This window comes from Cibotium barometz, chromosome 31 (genome assembly GCF_041138505.1).
Source record: "Cibotium barometz isolate CiBa-2024 chromosome 31, ASM4113850v1, whole genome shotgun sequence".
NCBI lineage: Eukaryota > Viridiplantae > Streptophyta > Polypodiopsida > Cyatheales > Cibotiaceae > Cibotium > Cibotium barometz.
The window spans coordinates 20,906,686-20,925,837 of NC_141076.1; the positions used below are offsets into that span (position 1 = coordinate 20,906,686).

At 43.8% G+C, this 19,152-nt stretch overlaps 1 protein-coding gene across 4 annotated transcripts in view; it reads left to right on the plus strand.

Annotated features, from left to right (window-relative positions):
- The first annotated feature begins 3,381 nt into the window (after positions 1-3,381).
- LOC147620605 (heterogeneous nuclear ribonucleoprotein Q-like) overlaps positions 3,382-19,152 on the plus strand; it is a 35,806-nt gene continuing 20,035 nt past the window's right edge. The window contains exons 1-5 of one of the 4 annotated variants that reach the window (XM_086824847.1): positions 3,382-3,516; positions 4,390-5,032; positions 5,154-5,276; positions 5,385-5,525; positions 8,401-8,577. In XM_086824847.1, the coding sequence (XP_086680973.1) occupies positions 4,433-5,032; positions 5,154-5,276; positions 5,385-5,525; positions 8,401-8,577 (1,041 nt within the window). In that variant the 5' untranslated portion in view covers positions 3,382-3,516; positions 4,390-4,432. Of the gene's footprint in view, positions 3,517-3,573; positions 3,598-3,645; positions 3,777-3,880; positions 4,020-4,389; positions 5,033-5,153; positions 5,277-5,384; positions 5,526-8,400; positions 8,578-19,152 lie in introns of those variants that run through there. The other 3 variants (XM_086824850.1, XM_086824848.1, XM_086824849.1) reach the window with 3 other exon arrangements.

Consider the following 19,152-nt stretch of genomic DNA (forward strand, 5'->3'; position numbering starts at 1 on the left):
TGGGATTCCAAACTCAAGGCTCTGTTTTGAGGCACTATCCTCATCAACAAACATCAGGCATCGTGAAAGATTGATCCACGTTCTATTTTCCTTTACTACGTAATATGTGAAAGATTGATCCACATTCTCTTTTTCTTTACGTAATATGTGAATTTGCTGAATTCTCAGCACTTGTAGTACCACCCAAAGGATGTTTCAGAATTTCTAGCATCTTGCCTCAGCCTTCTTGACCAAGGTCTAGCAATAGACCCATTATTAGAGGACTCCCCTGGTCCACTAAGCTCATGTGATTGTTGCTCTCCATTTGCCATAACCACATTGTTTACATCAGCCTTTATGGAATCCTTCATTGGTGTATACCAACTACTCATCTCATTAAAAACATCATCCTTGCTCATGAGTACTGGAGTTATAATATCTATAACCTTTATGCTCAAGGGAGTATCCAGTAAAGATATACTTTTCTACATTGGGATCCATTTTGATTCTCACTTCATCTGGCACATGTATATAGGTAATGTAACCAAACACTTTTAAGTGTGCCAAATTTGGTTTTCTACTGTGTCATGCCATGAACTATTATGCAGTGGGGGTTTTGTTCATAATGTAGACTGCAGAGCCAGTACTTCTTCAGCCCAAAAGTAATGAGGCATTCCTTTCTCATTCATCAACATGCATGGGCAACTTCTACAATATGCATGTTTTCCCTTTATGTAAACCCGTTTTGCAGGGTGTACTTTACATGTGAACCGTGTCTTTATCCCGTGCTCACTTAGATAATCGCTTAATTCATTATAGAAATATTATCCGCCACCATCCAATCTTAGGTATTTTATGTGAACTGCCTCTTTATCCCATGCTTTCTTAGATAATCATTGATTTCATCGGAGGAATATTCTCCCCCACCATCTGATCTTAGGCATTTTATGAACATGCCTCCTTGAACCACAGAAAGTGAATAAACACTTCACTTTTCTCTTTCATGAAGAATACCCACACTTTCCTAGTGCAGACATCAATGAACGATACATAATAGTAGCATCCTTGGATTGATGCCAGTTTTGTTGGTTCCCAAACATGAGAATGCACCACATTGAATGGTCTTTAACTCACATTCCTATTATATGGAAATGTATGCTTAGGGTGTTTTCCCAATTGGCGTGCTTCACGTACTTTTTGCATTTCATCTACTTTGAACTTTGGCAAAATTGTAACAATAATTTGGGCCTACATATTTTTCATCCATTTAATATTGATATGACAAATACATTTATGCCAAATGTCAATGAGGTGTCTAGACGGTCATTATTTGAGAGAGAGAGAGAGAGAGAGAGAGAGAGAGAGAGAGAGATCAACATCTACAAATGACCAAAGGGTCTATGATACTTAAGGTGTTACAATAAATCCACGAAGTATTGGTATCATGACAAACTAGCTACCTAGGTACAATCATCATGTGAAAAGCCATGCAACAAAGTTATAAGGTAGCCCTACAATGGTTGAGACATGTGGTGTGTTAGGAAAATATCTATAAGAAACACGTCCTTTGTCAAATAAGGGAAGGAGTAGTTATCTAAGGACCATGTGAGAAGGTTATAAGATATTCCTACAATGGTTGAGACATGTGGTATGCTAGGAAAATATCATGTCCTTTGTCAACAAGGGAGGAGCACTCATCTAAGACCTTATATAGGCTCTCCATATCCACCATTGTTTGAAGTGGAGTGTCCTAGAAGGTGAGTTGCTGAGAGAGAGAGAGAGAGAGAGAGAGAGAGAGAGAGAGAGAGAGGTGTAGAAACTCACAACATGAGGAGGAGGAGAAGATTCCATGGACATTTGACTAGTGAGAGAGCTTAGATCTTCACCCATGTAAGCAACAGCCCAACCTCTCCTCTTTCATGATAATATTTGCAGCATGTGAAAAATGCTTGAATTAAATCTCAGCTTGTGTAATATTTTGCTTAATTCTCAATATTTGGGCTTTAATTCCCTGAAATTGGTGGAAGGCCAAAGATTGAGTAGAGGTGGGTGAGAAGATCTAGATATTTTATTTGCTTATGCAATGAACAAACAACTCTTTGGATGGGATTAATTAAATGTTATTTAGAGATTTTATATGCTTGATCTATGAGTAAATAGGGGCCTACAACGAGTGAAAAAAGGAAATGTATTAATTAGCAAAGGAGATGCTTTTGTGAATAGATTGTCTTTTGAAAACCTACAAACTAAGATTACCATGTTGTTTTAATTGGGAATGATAAACCCAAAAGTAGGGTACCTCGTGCAAGCAACTATTTGCTCTCCAATTACATCATTGGATATTCTCAAAATTTCTCAAGGCCCATACATTGACTATAGATGGAGGTTTACTAATCACTAATCACTCTAGGATCTTTGAAAAATCCTATCTCCCAAAGCTAGAGCTATGAGAAATCTGCACCCATAGATATTTTCAAAAAACCGTGTGAAGAAAATTTTGATGGATTCAAAATTGTTGTGTTATATTTCCTTGGCTCCATTGTGAGCATATGCTCACTCCAGCATATTCTATAGACGCAAAAGGATCGTTCTCATTGTCTGCAATGTTGCATGAGTAAACGACAAGTTGCACTACCCCTGATTCTCAATCTCTCCATGTACCAATGTTCTCTTTGTTGTCCAAACTCTCTCTCTCTCTCTCTCCCCTCTGCTTCGCACTACATGTAGCTTTTTTTTGCAAGTTCTCCTCTAACTACAGTTTTTTATTGTGGGTTCTCTTCTAATTGTAGTTTTGCTTTGTGGGTTCTCTTGTAACAGTGTAGGGTTCTCTCCCCAACGCCCATTGTGGGTCTTCGCCCTTTCTTCATTAAACCCCCTTACAACCTCTCCACTCTCTGATTAACCTCTGCGTGTTTACAGATTGCTCTTGCATCATGCACGTCTTTTCGTGAAGGCTCATACGCCTCCCCCCTCAAGCCCAGATTGTCATAACTATCAAAGTAATTTGTCGAAATCACACGCAACATTTGATGAAACCTTAGAAACACCTTCGAAAAAAAGAGCATCTTATTTGCTAATTAATCAATTTTCATTTTTTTACAAACTTTGGCCCCCTATTTGCTTGCATGCATAAACATGCCCAGAATGAGGTACTTATTTATGCAAACAAATGTGAGCGAGTAAATAGATAGTTGGATGATGCACAGACATACCTAAAATGAGGTACTCTTCATGTGCAGCGAATCTGTGCGAGCATGATTTGTGGTAAAAATGGCCAATATTTTAAACCATGGCTCGGATTGATGAGTCATAAGAGCAAAAAATGCTCAATTTTTTGGTGCTATATATATTCAACCAGGTTATCACTTCATGATTTTGAAGAATATTCATTTTTAGTTTATTCTTTTCAAAACCACCCACTAAGATTACGTGAGCTAAGCCCTAACCACGGTCAAGTGTCTTTTTTTTTCGTTTTGTATGTGGACAGAAAGGCACCGGAGACAGACATTTTCGCCGTAGCCAGACCTACTTTTGCAGGTAAATTTTCAGAGCACCGTTTCTTTGAGATCGGTTCCTCATTTGTCTTTGTTGGGCATGTCTTAATCGAACGTCTTTGTGGTATGGTTTATGATGTTTATGTGTAGTTTAATCGCTTAAAGCGGTTAACCATCCTTCATTTTGTGTTTACTTTGGCAAACATTATCTTTTCTTCTATTCTGTCGTCATTGCTGCTGCGTGGTCGCAGATGGGTTTTTTGAGTGAAACCCGAAAGTGGATTAGTCATGCTTTTCTTTGAGGTGGGAGGGAGTAGAAACTCTAATGTGGCTTTTCAGCTGTTTATTCATGGGTTCCCTCTTTTAGAAGGGCCAAAAGCCCTGAATTGATTGCCCCCCCCCCTCGTCTCTCTGCCACTCCCCACCCACCCACTCACCCACACATGGTGCCGTACACCTACCCACACAACCATCCATCCATCAGTCAAATTAGGAATGGCCCATCTTCAGAAAGCCTAGAAACCATAAAATGAGCATTTGAAGCAGGTAACACACAGTAAAATTGTAGTTTCCCTACATCTATGGTCACCCAAAAAACTGGAGAAACCTCAGCCGTAGTTATTGCTTGGACAGGCAATTGAGCACAATCATTGCCTGCCCATCCGGTAAATTTGTATAGATGTGTAAATAGCCTGAGCATCACTTTTCGTCTATGGAAGACCAAAACAGCTGTTGATCTGCCCTTTTCTTTTTGCATATCTCAATGTCCCGGTGACAAGTATTAGTTTTTTTTTGAATCGCAGCCTTCATTGCATTAGTTTTCCTTGAACTGCAGGCTTCATTAGATCATTTCTTTGTTTGAAACTGTCATACTGCTTCTGCAGATGCCCTTCATCTTTTTTTTTTTGGGGTGCAGCCAAGCAAGGCTTTCTGTTGTTCACTGGCAAGGATTGAAGAGAATGTCAGACTCGGTGACATCACCTGACGTCTCACAGGAGTTCGAAGAGGTTGAGGAGGTGGAGGAAGTTGAGGATGAGTATCAGGTCGACAATGAAGACCAGGTAGAGCAAGAGCAATTTGATGTAGGAGACGAGGAACACGAAGACATTATTGATGAAGAAGTAGAAGGAGAAGGGGACGTCGAAGAGGACGAGAAGCAAGAAGGGCAAGAAGGTCTTGATCTAGACATGGCTGAGGAGGATGGTATTGGATACCAAGATGAACCTGATGGTATTGGTTACCAAGATGAACCTGATGGTCAAGATGAACTCAATGGTGAAACAGAAATAAAGATATCTGAGAGGGTAGAAGCAGAGGTTTGTGATGGAGATGAAGGTGATATGAAAGTGGAGGCCGATGATAAAGAAGCTATTGTTGCACATAAAGAAGAGGCAGCGATACTTGTGGAAGAGAAGCCTCAAGGGAATTTCGAAGAAAGCAAGGACGATCCCCTCTCTCGCCCTGAACATGGCTCGGAGGTGTTTGTGGGAAATATTAGCAAGGACACAGTGGAAGACGATTTGAGAGAGTTATGTGCACCTTGTGGGGATATTTTTGAGGTAGAATTCATTCAGTTTTTTAAATCTTAAAGCTTAATTACATCACACTAGTCATTGCTTCAAAGCCTAAAGGCAGACAGTTTGAAGGTGGACTGAATTTAGAGTCTCAACATCCAACCAGGTGCGTGTGATGAGGGACAAAGAGAAGGGGGACAACAGCAACAAAGGATTTGCCTTTGTGACTTTCACAAACAAGGAAACTGCACAGAAGGCAATTGAAATGCTAAATGATTGTGAGTTGAAGGTAAACCATATCTCTAATTCTTCTCTCTGTTAGTCTAGCAAATGTCACTGCCTTGTGCAGAAAAAAGAGATTGATTTTTGGCTTATCACCATGCCTCCATAAATGCAGGGTAGAAAGCTGCGGTTATCTTCCTCACAACTGAAAAACAAAATATTTATTGGAAATATCCCCAAAGTTTGGGATAGAGAAGATCTAGAGAAAATCTTAGCTGAAAAAGGTCCAGGGATGCAAAGTGTGGAGCTACTCAAGGTGCGTTTTTGCAGCACTTGAACCACGTGTGAAGGTTGACAGCTCTTGTTGTCTCTTTTGTAACTAATTTGCAGTGTTGGTTCATCTATTTAGTCCCAATTGGCATGTAGGTGGGCTGTTCCTTTTTTTTAAGGCCATGCATGGTGCATTATCAATTCTGGGCACTGGAAACTTTTTATCATGCTGCCGTATATATTCTCTCCTCAAACAGATTCCAGGGCGCTCATTCTTCCCTTTGTCTGTTTCTCTTTTTCCCGAGGCTTGAGTATGTGTGGTGGAGAAGCTTTGTGGGTAAATGCATATGAAATGAAGATTGCATTTTTGTGGGAAGTACTGCTGCAGTACACAGGATTATTGCACAAGCTCTGCAACCATCCGGTTTATCAGAGGAGAAATAGGACTCTTGGAGTTGAGCGTACAAAAGGAGTAGAGAGAAGTGACATAGGAATGTTTTTGGCATTTTTCTCTCGAAGATTACCCAGGAATCTACCTCAGAAAAAAAATAATTTAGCCACGAATCTCTTGTTGACATTGTCATGGAAGGTAAGATGCAATATGTAAGTGCCCAATCCAAGTCAAGCAGAGAGCTTTTAACGTGTGTTACTCCTATGTCATGCCTATCCAATATGGTCTGGACTCCGGAGCTTAGTAGATCTTGCTCCCATGTGATGCTGATGTGTTGGTCCAGCTTGAACTTGGTAAATCCTGCTCATATGTGACATCCATGTGTTGTCTGCATGGAACTTAGTAGATGTTGCTCCTATATATTGCTTGCTGGAGCTTAGTAGATCTTGCTCCTATGTATTGCTTGCTAGACACTTAGTAGATCTTGCTCCTTTGTATTTCCAGCTGGAACTTTGTAGATCTTGCTCCTATGTGATCCCCGTTGTTTGCATTAATTCGGGCCTTTTTGATTATACTTACTGAAACAGTTTTCCTGTCTTTGACCCAGTTTTGGTATCAGTAGAGGGGTGGAAACTACTGTTTTCAACAATCTGTAATTTGATTGTAGTAATTGCTCCAAGACGGAGATGGTGGGCAGCATGTGCATGTGATATTCAGTATGAAAACTGTGCTCAAGCATGTTTGTGCATGCATGGCAACTGAAAGTTGTTTTTTGTATGGAAAAATTTGCCATGTTTGTTCTTGTGGTATGTTTTGATTTTTTGATTGCTTGGAAAGCAGTGAGAGTTGTAATAGTTATAATCCAAGGTAAATGCCATACTGCATTTTGCGTTGGTTCCAATCATTAACATTGATGTCCCTTGATCTTTTCTCACAGCAACTTCCAGGGCACATATACAGGAGAATGCTGCTCCAAATTTTCTGCACGAGGCTGTTTATTACCCTGAAATTTATGCTGTTTCGCTGAAAGTAATGAGTTGAACCTTGTCATTGTCTTTGCAAGCCTTAGAACCACAGTGCAGCCTACTGTATTTCAACCCAGCTATTCTTATCAATCTCTGTTAATTAGCTACTTTTTCTTACGTTCCTTCACATTGCATTGGCTTTGCCTTATTTGAGAAGCTTTCCGTGATTGCACTCTCTCTTGTTATTTAAACTTGTCAACCTCATGTATCGGTTTGATGAAAACTGAGAGCAGCCTGTCTTCTTCTGTTACCTTCAGTCTTCTGCACCTTCTATATAAGCACAATTCTTCATAAACACCCACCCAATACTTAGGCCTTAAAAACTAGAGGCCATTTGATAGCCATGCTCGTGAAAACAGCTGAGAGCTCCTGCAGGGATGCCATCGTTTTGCCCAAAGGTTGAATGTGAAAGAAATTCGGAGATTGATAACAGCTAAAAGATTTGGTCCTTCGACAATCTCTCTGCAAGGTTCAGATCTTGTTACTCAGACCTTTGCTGCTAAAAGTTTTGACTCGATTAAGTGGTTTGTCATTTGCCCTTATTTAAGTGTCTATTGAATCCTATATCTCAGAGTTTGAGCGTTGTAGATTTCAGAAGTATGATCATTTAGTTGCTGCAGCGATGCTGGCAGGTTTTTCCACTTTGCTGTGTCAAATATTCCTTGTAGAACCTGGCAGATACATGCAGTGCATTCTGTGTTGCTCATGTCCGTCCCTAGGCAACAATATATGGGTTCTAGGTGTGGTGCATGCCATCTTTTGGTGCCACTATGTTTCATTTTCTCAAGTATCCGAGGGATCCCCTTTCAACAAGGTGCCTTTTCTCTTCTTCTGGAAGTGTTACAAGGATGCTAGATCTCGCCAAACTACACTCTGGTGGTTTAAGTTTGAGCGCCCATCCCTCTCTTATTAGCCTTGTTTACTTTGCTCCACAGTGCCTTCTGAATCTCCTTGTTGTCTGCCTTGTCTAAAGATCTGATCAATTTTTTAAACCTTGTTTCTTGTCCCATATTGGCCTGAAGTCTTGATTGTGACACAAAGGCATTGTCAGTCCATCTGATAGGTGCCTGAAAAATGTCATTCATGGCTGCCGCCCAAGTACTCCTCTCAGAGGGTACAATGAATATGGTCTTGCTCATGTTCTGTCTGTTGGCAAAAGCAGTGCTGCAGTGCTAGCTTAGTCTCCAAACTTCGGTAAATGCCCCTTCAAAATGATCCATTGAGCTCCTGATGCACATCCCACATAAAAGCTCGAAGCTGAGAATCTCCCAAATAAACAGCCTTCACACCTCCCTGGGATTTGTGTCTGCCTTGCATTGGTGACCACCTTACACGTACATTTGCCAGGCTTACTGTTTATATTTTGTACACAGCTTTTAGGACGATGCATTCTAGTTATCTAAGGTGTGTGCATTATCTCAGCAGATTTTTTGTGGCACTACTAAAGAGGTTTGAATTGAAACTTTGTGTATTTATTACTACAAAATGTTTGTTGTCGGTTGCAGGATCCTCAAAATCCCGACAGAAATCGTGGATTTGCCTTTGTTGAGTACTACAATCATGCTTGTGCAGAGCATGCAAGGCGGATCTTGTCCTTGCCAGGTTTCAAGTTGGGAACAAATACACCAACTATCAACTGGGCGGACTCTCCTAGTGGTGTAGATAACCCAGCATCTTCTCAGGTGTGCATGATTCCAGTTTTAGTGGGATGGCGGATGTCTTATCTGTGCTTGTGGTTTTCTAAATTTTGTATGGAAATGAGATCATGATGTTTTGGCTTACGTAATGACTTTTTGGCATTCATGACTTTCAAAAGGTGGCTGTCTAAGCAGCTTGGAGTGTCGTTTGAGCCAACTTTGTGTAGCAAAGGCAACAAACAGATCATCTAACTAGTAGATGTTGCAGTAATTTGTGACCAAGCAACATGCATTGCCTTAAAGAAAGCAAATCCCAAGATATGCAAAGATGTGAAAAAATGAGCTCACTAGCAAGCATACTGATACATTATAGTAACGATCTTAATGCCCGTTTTTTCGGCCTATCTAAAACTTTTTTTTGAGATGTTCCCAGTGAATAGCCGGCTTCTGCATGTTGAAACCCTATGACTGGCGTTGAAGCAATCTCAACGGCCTGCAAAAGGTCGTAATAAACCCTAAATGGTCCTGAATACCATAGGGCAAGTCAACCAGATCCCATGTGCCATTCTTATGTATGGCATCCATCTCATCACGCATGGCTCTCATCCAATGTTCATTTTCTTGGGCTTCCTCATAGGAGTCAGGCTCATCTGCATCACAAAGACTACTCATCCAAGTGGCATAGCATGATGTGGTTCTCCTGAGCTTCTAGAGCCAGCCCGTGTCTTGCAAGAGAGTTTGTTCTCTTGCAAAGTATGGACCAGCCACTTGGCAACTGAGCTAGCCTCGTGTAAGGCTGTCCTCTCTTCCCTCACGATGTCATCCACATCATCATGTGCAATGGGCTAATCATTGGGCTGATTTTGAGCATCCACATGCTGTCCATTTGGCTGCAAATCATGCTCTACTGCTGGCTGATTTGTTCTATTGTCAAGAGTCAGTGGAAGCAGTCCATCAAACATGTCATGTGAGCCTACATGCAGTTGTCTTCTGAATTCAGCCATGCGCTGAACTGCATTTTCAGCAAATACAACATCTCTACTAAAAAAAATTCTTTGATGGAGAGGATTGTAGAGACGGTACTCTTTGCTCTCACTGCTGCAACCCACAAATATGCACTTTGTGGCCTTATCATCAAGCATGCCTCTCATTTGCCGAGGCACGTGTGCGTATATAAGATAATCAAACACCCAAAGTACCCTGGGTTTTTTGTCATACCAAGCCTCATAAGGGGTAGTAGTCTTCAATGCTTTGGCAGGGATCTTGTTCAACACATGAGTAGCACGCATACTTGCCTCCATCCAAAACTTGTGGGGCAATCCTTTGCCCTTCACCATATGCCGTGCCATCTCCATGAGGGATCTATTCTTCCTCTCTGTGACACCATTTTGCTGCGGTGTATATTGCACCGTACATTGATGCTTTATGCTCATATATCCCTTCTCACGGTGTATTTGTAATCCTCAAAACTGATAGCAAGTCCTCTTCTAGCAAAAGAGGAAAAAGATAAGAGATTCTTCTTTATCCCTAGAACATACAACACATCAGGAAGACATAGATCCCACCCATTTGCCACTGTGAGCATAATCTCACCAACTCCCTTCGAAGAGTTATTAAGCACATGAGACTCTTTTTCCTTACTTGCATTAAAAGCCGAGGAGTCCGTAACATACATACTGATAAAGTTGCACAATGCGGAAGCAAAACATAGGAGAGAGGGAGAGGCAGAGAGAGAGAGACACATCAGACAATGAACATCTTATTATATCAAGAGGCTTTACAATGGCAATACCAGCCAACAGATGGTGTAGAATAATGTGCTTGTGGATGAATGAATGAATTGGATGGATAACAAGTGAGGAGGGAAGACCTTTATATAGGGAGGTCATGAACTGGCCGATTGCCCTTGAACCTGGCCAATTAGCAGCCCACGACTAGCATCAATTAGAAAATACAAGTGTGTCCAATAAAAGGTCATGTCCCACATTGTAAGCCCAGTGGGGCGTGCAGTGACAGACTCAACCATGTGTCCAAGAGATAAAGATATAGAGAGAGAGAGGGGAGAGATAGAAGTGAATAGGGATCTTGCATAGTACACCACATTGAGTGGGAACAGGTCTCGTCCCCCTTCCGGAATTTATTTAGGAACAATCCACAAGCACGTTGGCCAGGATCAATACAATCAATGAATACAAAACAAACAGATATGCCGATGTAGGATATTCAAGTCGATATCGATGTCGAGGCACGAGATCTTTGATGCCGAGCACACCACGGGGATGACCCACAAGTATCTCTCACCGGTCAAGTACCAAACCTAATATCCAAATCCAAATCCAATGAATCCAAGTCCAAGTCCAAGTCCCATGTGTAAGTTCCATGTTTCATATCCAAACTTCATACCCAAGCTATATATCCAACTTCCATGTGTAAGTTCCATCCTTCATGCCCAAGCTATATACCCAAGTTTCATGTTCATGTCCAAGCTTCATGCCCAAGTTCAAGCTTCCAAAGCTGGGCGGTAGCTAGACGGCGGTCGGCTGGAGCTGAGCGGCGGCCAGGCTGGGTGACGGCTGGGTTGAGTTGGGCGGTGGCGGCTGCGGCTGCGGGGTGGCAGCTCTAGGCCAGCTAAGCTGGACGGCAGCGGGCTGAGCTGAGCGGGTGGATAAAGACGAGGGTCTCCTTGCTCTCCACAAGCTTGATGCCCAAAACAAGAGGGCTCTAGCTTCTTTTATACTTGGGGAGGGCCTTCCTTATTGCCAAAAAGCCATCATGCTTTTGCTTTGCCTTTTTGTGCTTTGCTTTTCCCTTTTTGCCTTTATTTTTACTCTTTTTACTTTTATTAATAAAACATTACTCAAAGGTTTCCTATCATACTAGGCCTCATAAGGAGTGATGGTCTTCAAAGCCTTCGTAGGGTACCTGTTCAAAACATGTGTAGCATACATAATTGCCTCCATCCAGAATTTGTGAGGTAGATTCATACATCTTGCCATCTCCATCAATGACCTGTTCTTCCTTTTTGCTACACCATTTTGCTGTGGTGTGTAAGGCAAAGTACATTGATGCTTTATGCCTCTTTCTTCCAAATATGTCTAAATGCATTTGACATGTATTCCCCCCTCAATCTGAGTGGAGGGTTTGTACTTTGTAACCTATCTCATTTTCAGCTTTAACAACAAAATGCTGAGAACACATGAAGACTTCAGACTTTGCCCTCAAAGGGTAAACCCAAGTAAATCTCAAATAGTCATCAATGAATGTCACAAAGTATAGATGCTTCCCAAATGATGGTGTCCCCATGGGACCATACACATCATTATGTATGAGCTGTAATGTCTGGACAGCCCTTACAGATCCATCCTTGGGGACGGCATTTCTGTGCATCTTGCCCAAAATGCACTCTTTACATACATGTTTAGGTGGTCGCTTAACATGTGGCATACTTTGCACCATTTTATGCCTTTGGAGCAACATCAAACTCCCAAAATTTACATGCCCAAACCTGGCATGCCATAACTCTCTCTTGCATGGAAGAAGTATAAGTGGTGGCCAAGCATGCATTCTGTCCATTCTTCTCATACGTGTCCAAATGATACAAGCCTTGGTACAATCTGCCATAAGTGATTATAGCAGTCTTCCTCTCTATTTCTCACTGTGCATCTGTCATCCTCAACACATCTGAAATGCATAGGTCTGAACCATCCGCAAGTGTGAGCATAATCTCACCAATGCCTTGTACTGGATATGAAGAATTGTTTGCACATGTGACCTTCTTCCCTTTCGAGGCAGCTCTTAATGACATGAACAAATCCTTCTTTGATGTAATGTGTCTAGAAGCCCCACTGTCAAAGTACCAAATGACTTGTTTCTCCTTCACATTGAGAGACAAGTGCTCTTGTGATGCATCATAACTACACACCTGTTAGAAGTCATCTCCTGTCTGTATTTATACACCAGGGCCTCTGTTGTGGGTGTGCCCGCCCTGTATAAGGTGTTTTATCATTTTTCCACACTCCCCGTATTTTTTCCCATTTTTTCTAGTGGTGGGGAGGGTTGCCAGAGGGTGGCAGGAGCACTCCAGTGCTGGCCGACTGCATACAGATGAGTCGTGGGCTACTGGACTGTTGGCTGACTGCATTTTCTCAGTCGTGGGCACTTCTCTGCTGGCCTACTGCATTTATGCAGTCGTGGGCACCTTTTCAGCAGTCGTGGGCATTTTTTATGCTCGCCGACTGCTCTCCCAGGAGCATATAAATAGGCCCCTTGCCCCCACCACTCATTCATTCAGTTTTCTCGGGATCTTGTGTATAGAGAAGAGTTTGCACACCTATCTCTCTGTGTTTCTTGTGTTGTTTATTTTTTGCAGTCTACTTGCTCTTGTCTACCCAAGTTTGGTTATCATTTCCGCTGCATATTCTGACATGGTATCAGAGCCCTAGGCTCGAGATAGATCTTGGGAGTTTTTCTGAGCAAGAGGGGGAGCGTTAGGCTGCTGATTGGTGGACTGTTTTGGGCTGTACGGGAAGAGAAGGTGCAAGAGGAAGGCGGGCTAAGGGGCTGGACAGCCACTTGCAGGTTTACAGATTTTTTTTTCCCACCCACCCACCCTTTCAGGTTACTCTCCGCGATGGCAGATTTACTAGAGATGGCTGAGAAGCATGTGAAGATTCCGACTCTCCCCACGTTCCCAGTGGATCGGCAGCTGGACGGGTCCAATTACGGCATCTGGAAGGTCATGATGGAGTTGGTGCTGGAGTCATATGACCTTGCTGATTTTATCATCATCGGGGTTCCACGACCGGAAGCTGAGGAAGGGGAGTTATTATCGACGAGGAAGGACCGAGAGGCACAGGCTCACATGTGGGATTGTGTCAACGCCAGGGTCCGGTTGTTTATTTTCCTCAATTGCACACCACAAGTGATCAATCATGTGAAGCACATGATGCTGGTGAGAGGCATATGGGAGCACTTGGCTTCTTTGTATAACAGGGTATCACCCATGAAACGGAACTCCTTGGAAGTGCACATGCGGGTTATGAACCCTGCAAAGTCCTTGACGATGCGGGAACACATTAACAAGCTGCAGGCCCTTCAGTAGGAAGTCCTACAGCCTGGGAAAGAGATATCATCTGAAGACATGGCCATCACCTTGTTGTCCCACTTGCCTGGTCAGTATTTTGCTTTCTATTCCTCGTTGATTACGAGTGGCAGGCTCAGCACCATTACTTGGGAGGAGCTTGTGCCAATGGTCTTGGACCAGGAGGAACGTTTTACGAACCCTCCTCACAGCGGAGGTTCGGAGGCCTTAACTGGCCAACGGTCGAAAGGCCGGAATAACAACAAGGGCAAAGGGAAGGCTTCGCCGGAGAAGTCTTTTGAGAAGAAGCCCGATTCAGAACGAGAGAAGCTGAAGGCCGAAAGATCTTGTAATGATTGTGGCGAGAAATGCCACTACTGGAGGAAGTGTCCTAAGCGGACAGGGAAGAGTGCTGATTCTTTAGCCTCAGCTGCAAAGACTCTGGCATTTGTGCACTTAAAGATGGTGGACTTCGATGCTTCATTATCTTCGAGCGAGGAGGCAGTTGGCTTCACCGCGAAGGATACCCGGGAATGGATTCTCGACAGTGGTGCTTCCAGGCACATGACTCCATCCCGTGACTTCTTTTTGGATCTGAAACGGCAGTCAGGTCGCATCTTTATTGGCGATAACTCCACTATTCCGATACATAGTGAGGGCCGGATGGAGATTATTCCTGACGGCAAGGGGGGCAAGCATGCTTCCCGTGTTCTTTATGTCCTTGCTTTGGGTTTTCATCTTCTGTCAGTGCATGAGGTATGCAAGACTGGCTTTCGGGTGAAATTCGAGGAGCATTCAGTTGCTCTAAGGGACCGTGTGACTGGCCAGGTTGTTTGGGAAGGCGGTGTGGAGAATGGTATCTACAAGCTCTCTGCACTCTCCACTTTGACAGGTTCTCTGGTCGGAGATTTGTGGCACTTTCGTTTTGGCCACTTAAATGTGGATGCTTTGAGGCGCGCCTTTCGGGACCAGATGGTGGTTGGCTTGCCAGATGTTGGTAGTAGGCAAGGACGTTGCAGCTCTTGCATACGTGGTAAGCAGTACAGGGAATCCTTTCCGAAGTAGGCTTCCAGGCGGGCTTCGAAACCATTGGAGTTGATTCACACTGACTTGTGTGGACCTCAGCAGATACCATCTTTGGGAGGATCTCTCTATTTTATGCTGCTTGTTGATGATTGTACCAGATTCACGTGGGTCTACTTTCTTTCCCAGAAGGACCAGGCTTTTGCTCGGTTCAAGGATTGGCACGTGATGGTGGAGAAAGAGTCTGGATATTAGGTTAGACTCTCAGGGCTGATAAAGGAGGTGAATTCTCCTCAACTGTATTTTTTAGATTTTGTGCAGATCATGGCATCAAAAGGGAACTGGCCAATACTGGATCGCCTTCGGAGAATGGAGTTGTTGAACGCAAGAACAGGACTGTGGTGGAGATGGCGAGGACCATGCTGGAGCATCGTGATCTTCCTCGTCCACTTTGGGGTGAGGCTGTGGCAACGACTGTCCATACCATCAACCGCTCTCCGACGACTTCAGTACCCCATATGACTCCATTTGAGGCATACTTTGGCAGGAAACCCGATGTCTCACACTTCCGTGTCTTTGGGAGTGATGCGTATGTACATATTCCGAAGAAGCAAAGGGGGAAGCTTGACTCCAAGTCCCGCAAGCTGGTATTTGTGGGGTATAACTCTCTTTCCAAGGGATACAGGTTGTATGATCCAGATAGGAATGAGATTGTTGTCAGCCGGGATGTGGTCTTTGACGAGCATGTTCCAGCATCCACTGTCGAGGAGCCGCCACTTCTTGGAGATCCAGAGGAGTCTGATGATGATTCCTAGTCTATTATTCCAGTTGATCCACCTCAATCATCACAGGAGGTTGAGCCCGCAGCTGGAGTAGAGCCCCCGCGACCACAGGAGGCTTCACGATCTGTTCGAGTACCTAGGTGGTTGTTAGACACCCTTCGGGAGTCAGGTGTCACGGAGCTACCCTCCGAGTGGACCACAGAGGACGGCCCTCGAAGATCACATCGAGTCCGAGATAAAAGCAACATGGCGGAGCTTCTTCAGGTGAACTATGCTTTGATGTCTCGTATCATGCGGGATAAAGAGCGCACTTCCGTAAAGGAAGCCCCTTCACAGGATACTTGGAGGAAAGCCATGCAGGTGGAACTTGATGCCATCGAGAAGAACAACACTTGGGAGTTGGTACCGAGGCCGTTGAAGCGGTCAGTCTCATTGGTGTCAAATGGGTCTTTAAGACCAAATACGCGTCTGATGGGTCGGTGGACAAACACAAAGCCAGACTTGTGGCTAAAGGTTATGCTCAGCGGCCAGGCATCGACTACGAGGATACCTTTGCACCGACAGCGCGGATGTCCACGATTCGGACCGTTCTTGCCCTTGCTTCTTCTCAGAGGTGGCCCGTGTATCAAATGGATGTAAAATCTGCGTTCCTTAATGGTGACCTGTAGGAGGAGGTGTACGTTGAGCAGCCTCCAGACTTTATTGTTCTAGGATCTGAAGGGATGGTTTACAGGTTACGTAAGGCCTTGTATGGTCTTAAGCAGGCTCCCAGGGCTTGGAATCAGAAGATTGATTCCTTCTTTATTCGGACTGGATTTCAGAGATCGGTTGTAGATCCGAACCTATATCTCTTTCGGGAACGCGGCATGGTCATGCTTATCATCCTTTATGTGGATGATCTCATTCTCACCGGCGGTCATGTGGAGCACATTAGAGTGACGAAGGCTGCCTTGTCAAAGGAGTTTGAGATGACCGACTTAGGCTAACTCCACTTCTTTTTGGGATTGGAGATCTGGCAGACCCCGAGGGGGTTTTTTGTCTCTTAGCAGCGGTCTGTTCATGAGTTGCTTGAGGCCTTTGGGATGGAGAACTACAAGCCTATTACTTCGCCGATGGACCCGAACACAAAGTTAACCGTTACAGATCCTTGTGAGCCAGTTGATGCCTCGGAGTACCAGAAGTTGGTTGGTTCATTGATCTGGTTGTTGAACACCAGATTGGACTTGAGCTTCTCCGTGGGACTGTTGAGCTCTTTTATGCAGACGCCATTGAAGTCTCATTAGGACGCAGGATTGCGGATCTTGCGGTATCTGCAGAGTACGAAGGATCTGGGACTCTTTTACACAGGAGGGAATGGAGTCAGGCTCCAAGGTTGGAGTGACTCAGATTGGGGAGGAGATCCAGACACGAGGAGATCTACTTCAGGATACAGTTTTACCCTCGGCTCAGGAGCAGTTTCTTGGAGCAACAAGAGGCAGCCAACTATTGCCCTTTCTTCGACAGAGGCAGAGTATCGGGCTGCTTGTGGTGCTGCTTGTGAGGTTGTATGGCTGCGGAGGCTGCTAGGCGAGATTGGGTTTCCACAGAGGGAGCCCACAGTCATCCAGTGTGATAACCAGAGTTGTATAGCTATCATCTTATGTGAGCATTTACTCATTTTTGGGTATTTTTCTTTTACAAATTGGATTTATCTCCTCCCCACACATGGATTGATCTTATTGGCCCATAGGAACCTTAATTTAAAATTTCAAAAAAATCTTGACCCTCAGGATTAAGGCCTCTTGAACAGATTATACTTGATTTCTAATGCACCTTTTGAAAATCTTTTTAATCTTCTGTTTCGAGGAAACTTATTTAAATAAGAAGAGATGGAACTCGGTTTTCCATGCCCGGACCAAGCATATAGAGATACAGTATCACTTTGTACGTGAGAAGATCTTGGCTGGTGACATCTTGCTACTTTATTGTTCGACGGAGGACAATGCGGCGGACCTCTTCACGAAGTCTCTACCTCAGGCTATGCTCAGGCGGCACTCCAACTCCCTTGGGTTGGTTTCACAGCCAGGAGCTGAGAGAGGTGTTAGAAGTCATCTCCTGTATTTATTTATACACCAGGGCCTCTGTTGTGGGTGTGCCCGCCCTGTATAAGGTGTTTTATCATTTTTCCACACTCCCCGTATTTTTCCCTATTTTTTCCCATTTTTTCTAGTGGTGGGGAGGGTTGCCAAAGGGTGGCAGGAGCACTCCAGTTCTGGCCAACTGCATACAAATGAGTCGTGGGCTACTGGACTGCTGCCCGACTGCATTTTCTCAGTCATGGGCACTTCTCTGCTGGTCGACTGCATTTATGCAGTCGTGGGCACCTTTTCAGCAGTCGTGGGCATTTTTTATGCTGGCCGACTGCTCTCCCAGGGGCATATAAATAGGCCCCTTGCCCCCACCACTCATTCATTCAGTTTTCTCGGGATCTTGTGTATAGAGAAGAGTTTACACACCTATCTCTCTGTGTTTCTTGTGCTGTTTATTTTCTGCAGTCTACTTGCTCTTGTCTAGCCAAGTTTGGTTATCATTTCCGCTGCATATTCTGACAAGAATGCCCAATCATCCTGCACAAAGTGAGCTGAATCCTTAGCCTTTGCTGAGGGCATACTGGAAGAGTCCATTGACAAACCTAATTCCTTTTTCTTCTCTTTAGCTTGTCTCTTCTTGCACTCACTAATTTAGTGCCCTGGTTTCTTGCACTAGTGACACTTGTTCTTCTTCTTGGGCTGATCTTCATCACTTTTGCCTTTGTTTGATGGCTGTCCAAAATCGGTCTTAGGCTGATAGCCACTCTTTACTGTTCCCTTGCCCTTATCATGGGCAACTAAAGCTTGATCATTGCCATGTGCCATGGAAGACTTATTCTTCCGCGTTTGTTCCTCCTGTATTAGCAAACCAACCAACTCCTCAAACGATAGGGGTTGAGGGTTGCTCCTCATTGACAAGGTCAGAGAAGTGTGGAAGTTGAGGTTTGACTCTAGTAATGAATTTAATGTCTTGGATACAAGTTCTTTTTCCGGTATGACTTCATCTATATTGAGCGATTTCTCTCTAAGATTGTGGATCTTAGTTAGATGATCAGCCATACTGTGATGTTCTTTCATGTCCAAGTTCTCAAGCATTTTCTTCAAAAAGGCAACTCTGGCCTCATTCTTGACCTGATACATGGTCTCCAAGACTTCCCATGCATGTTGTGACGTTTTACATGACCAAATGTGTGGGATAATTGATCTCTTCACTGATAAAGAGATTACTGCCATGGCCTGGGCATCACGTGCATCCCACCTTTTCTGCCTCGGCGTGGCAACTCCAGGCTGTATAGCTTGATGAGCACCTTGCCTTATAGTGGCAGGTGTAATGTCTGCAGGACGAGGTTCATCCCCGCTCACATAACCCCACAAGCTTTTAGCCACAAGTAGATTTTTGACCATAAAGCTCCAAAGTGAATAGTTGGTGACATCCAACTTATCCTCTTGAGTGAGTACACCAAATACATCAGTTGCATTTTGTGCCATAATCATTAATGACCACTGACAACCTGCAAAATACTTCTGTTGAAAGAGCAAACACTTTTTGTAGGCAAATCTTGAAAGCACCAATGTGCTGTGCGAGGCAACTCAGATGATCCTGTGCAAATGACTACCCATAAAATGCTTGCAAATTGATTGTATACAACAAATCTGTGCCAAAAAC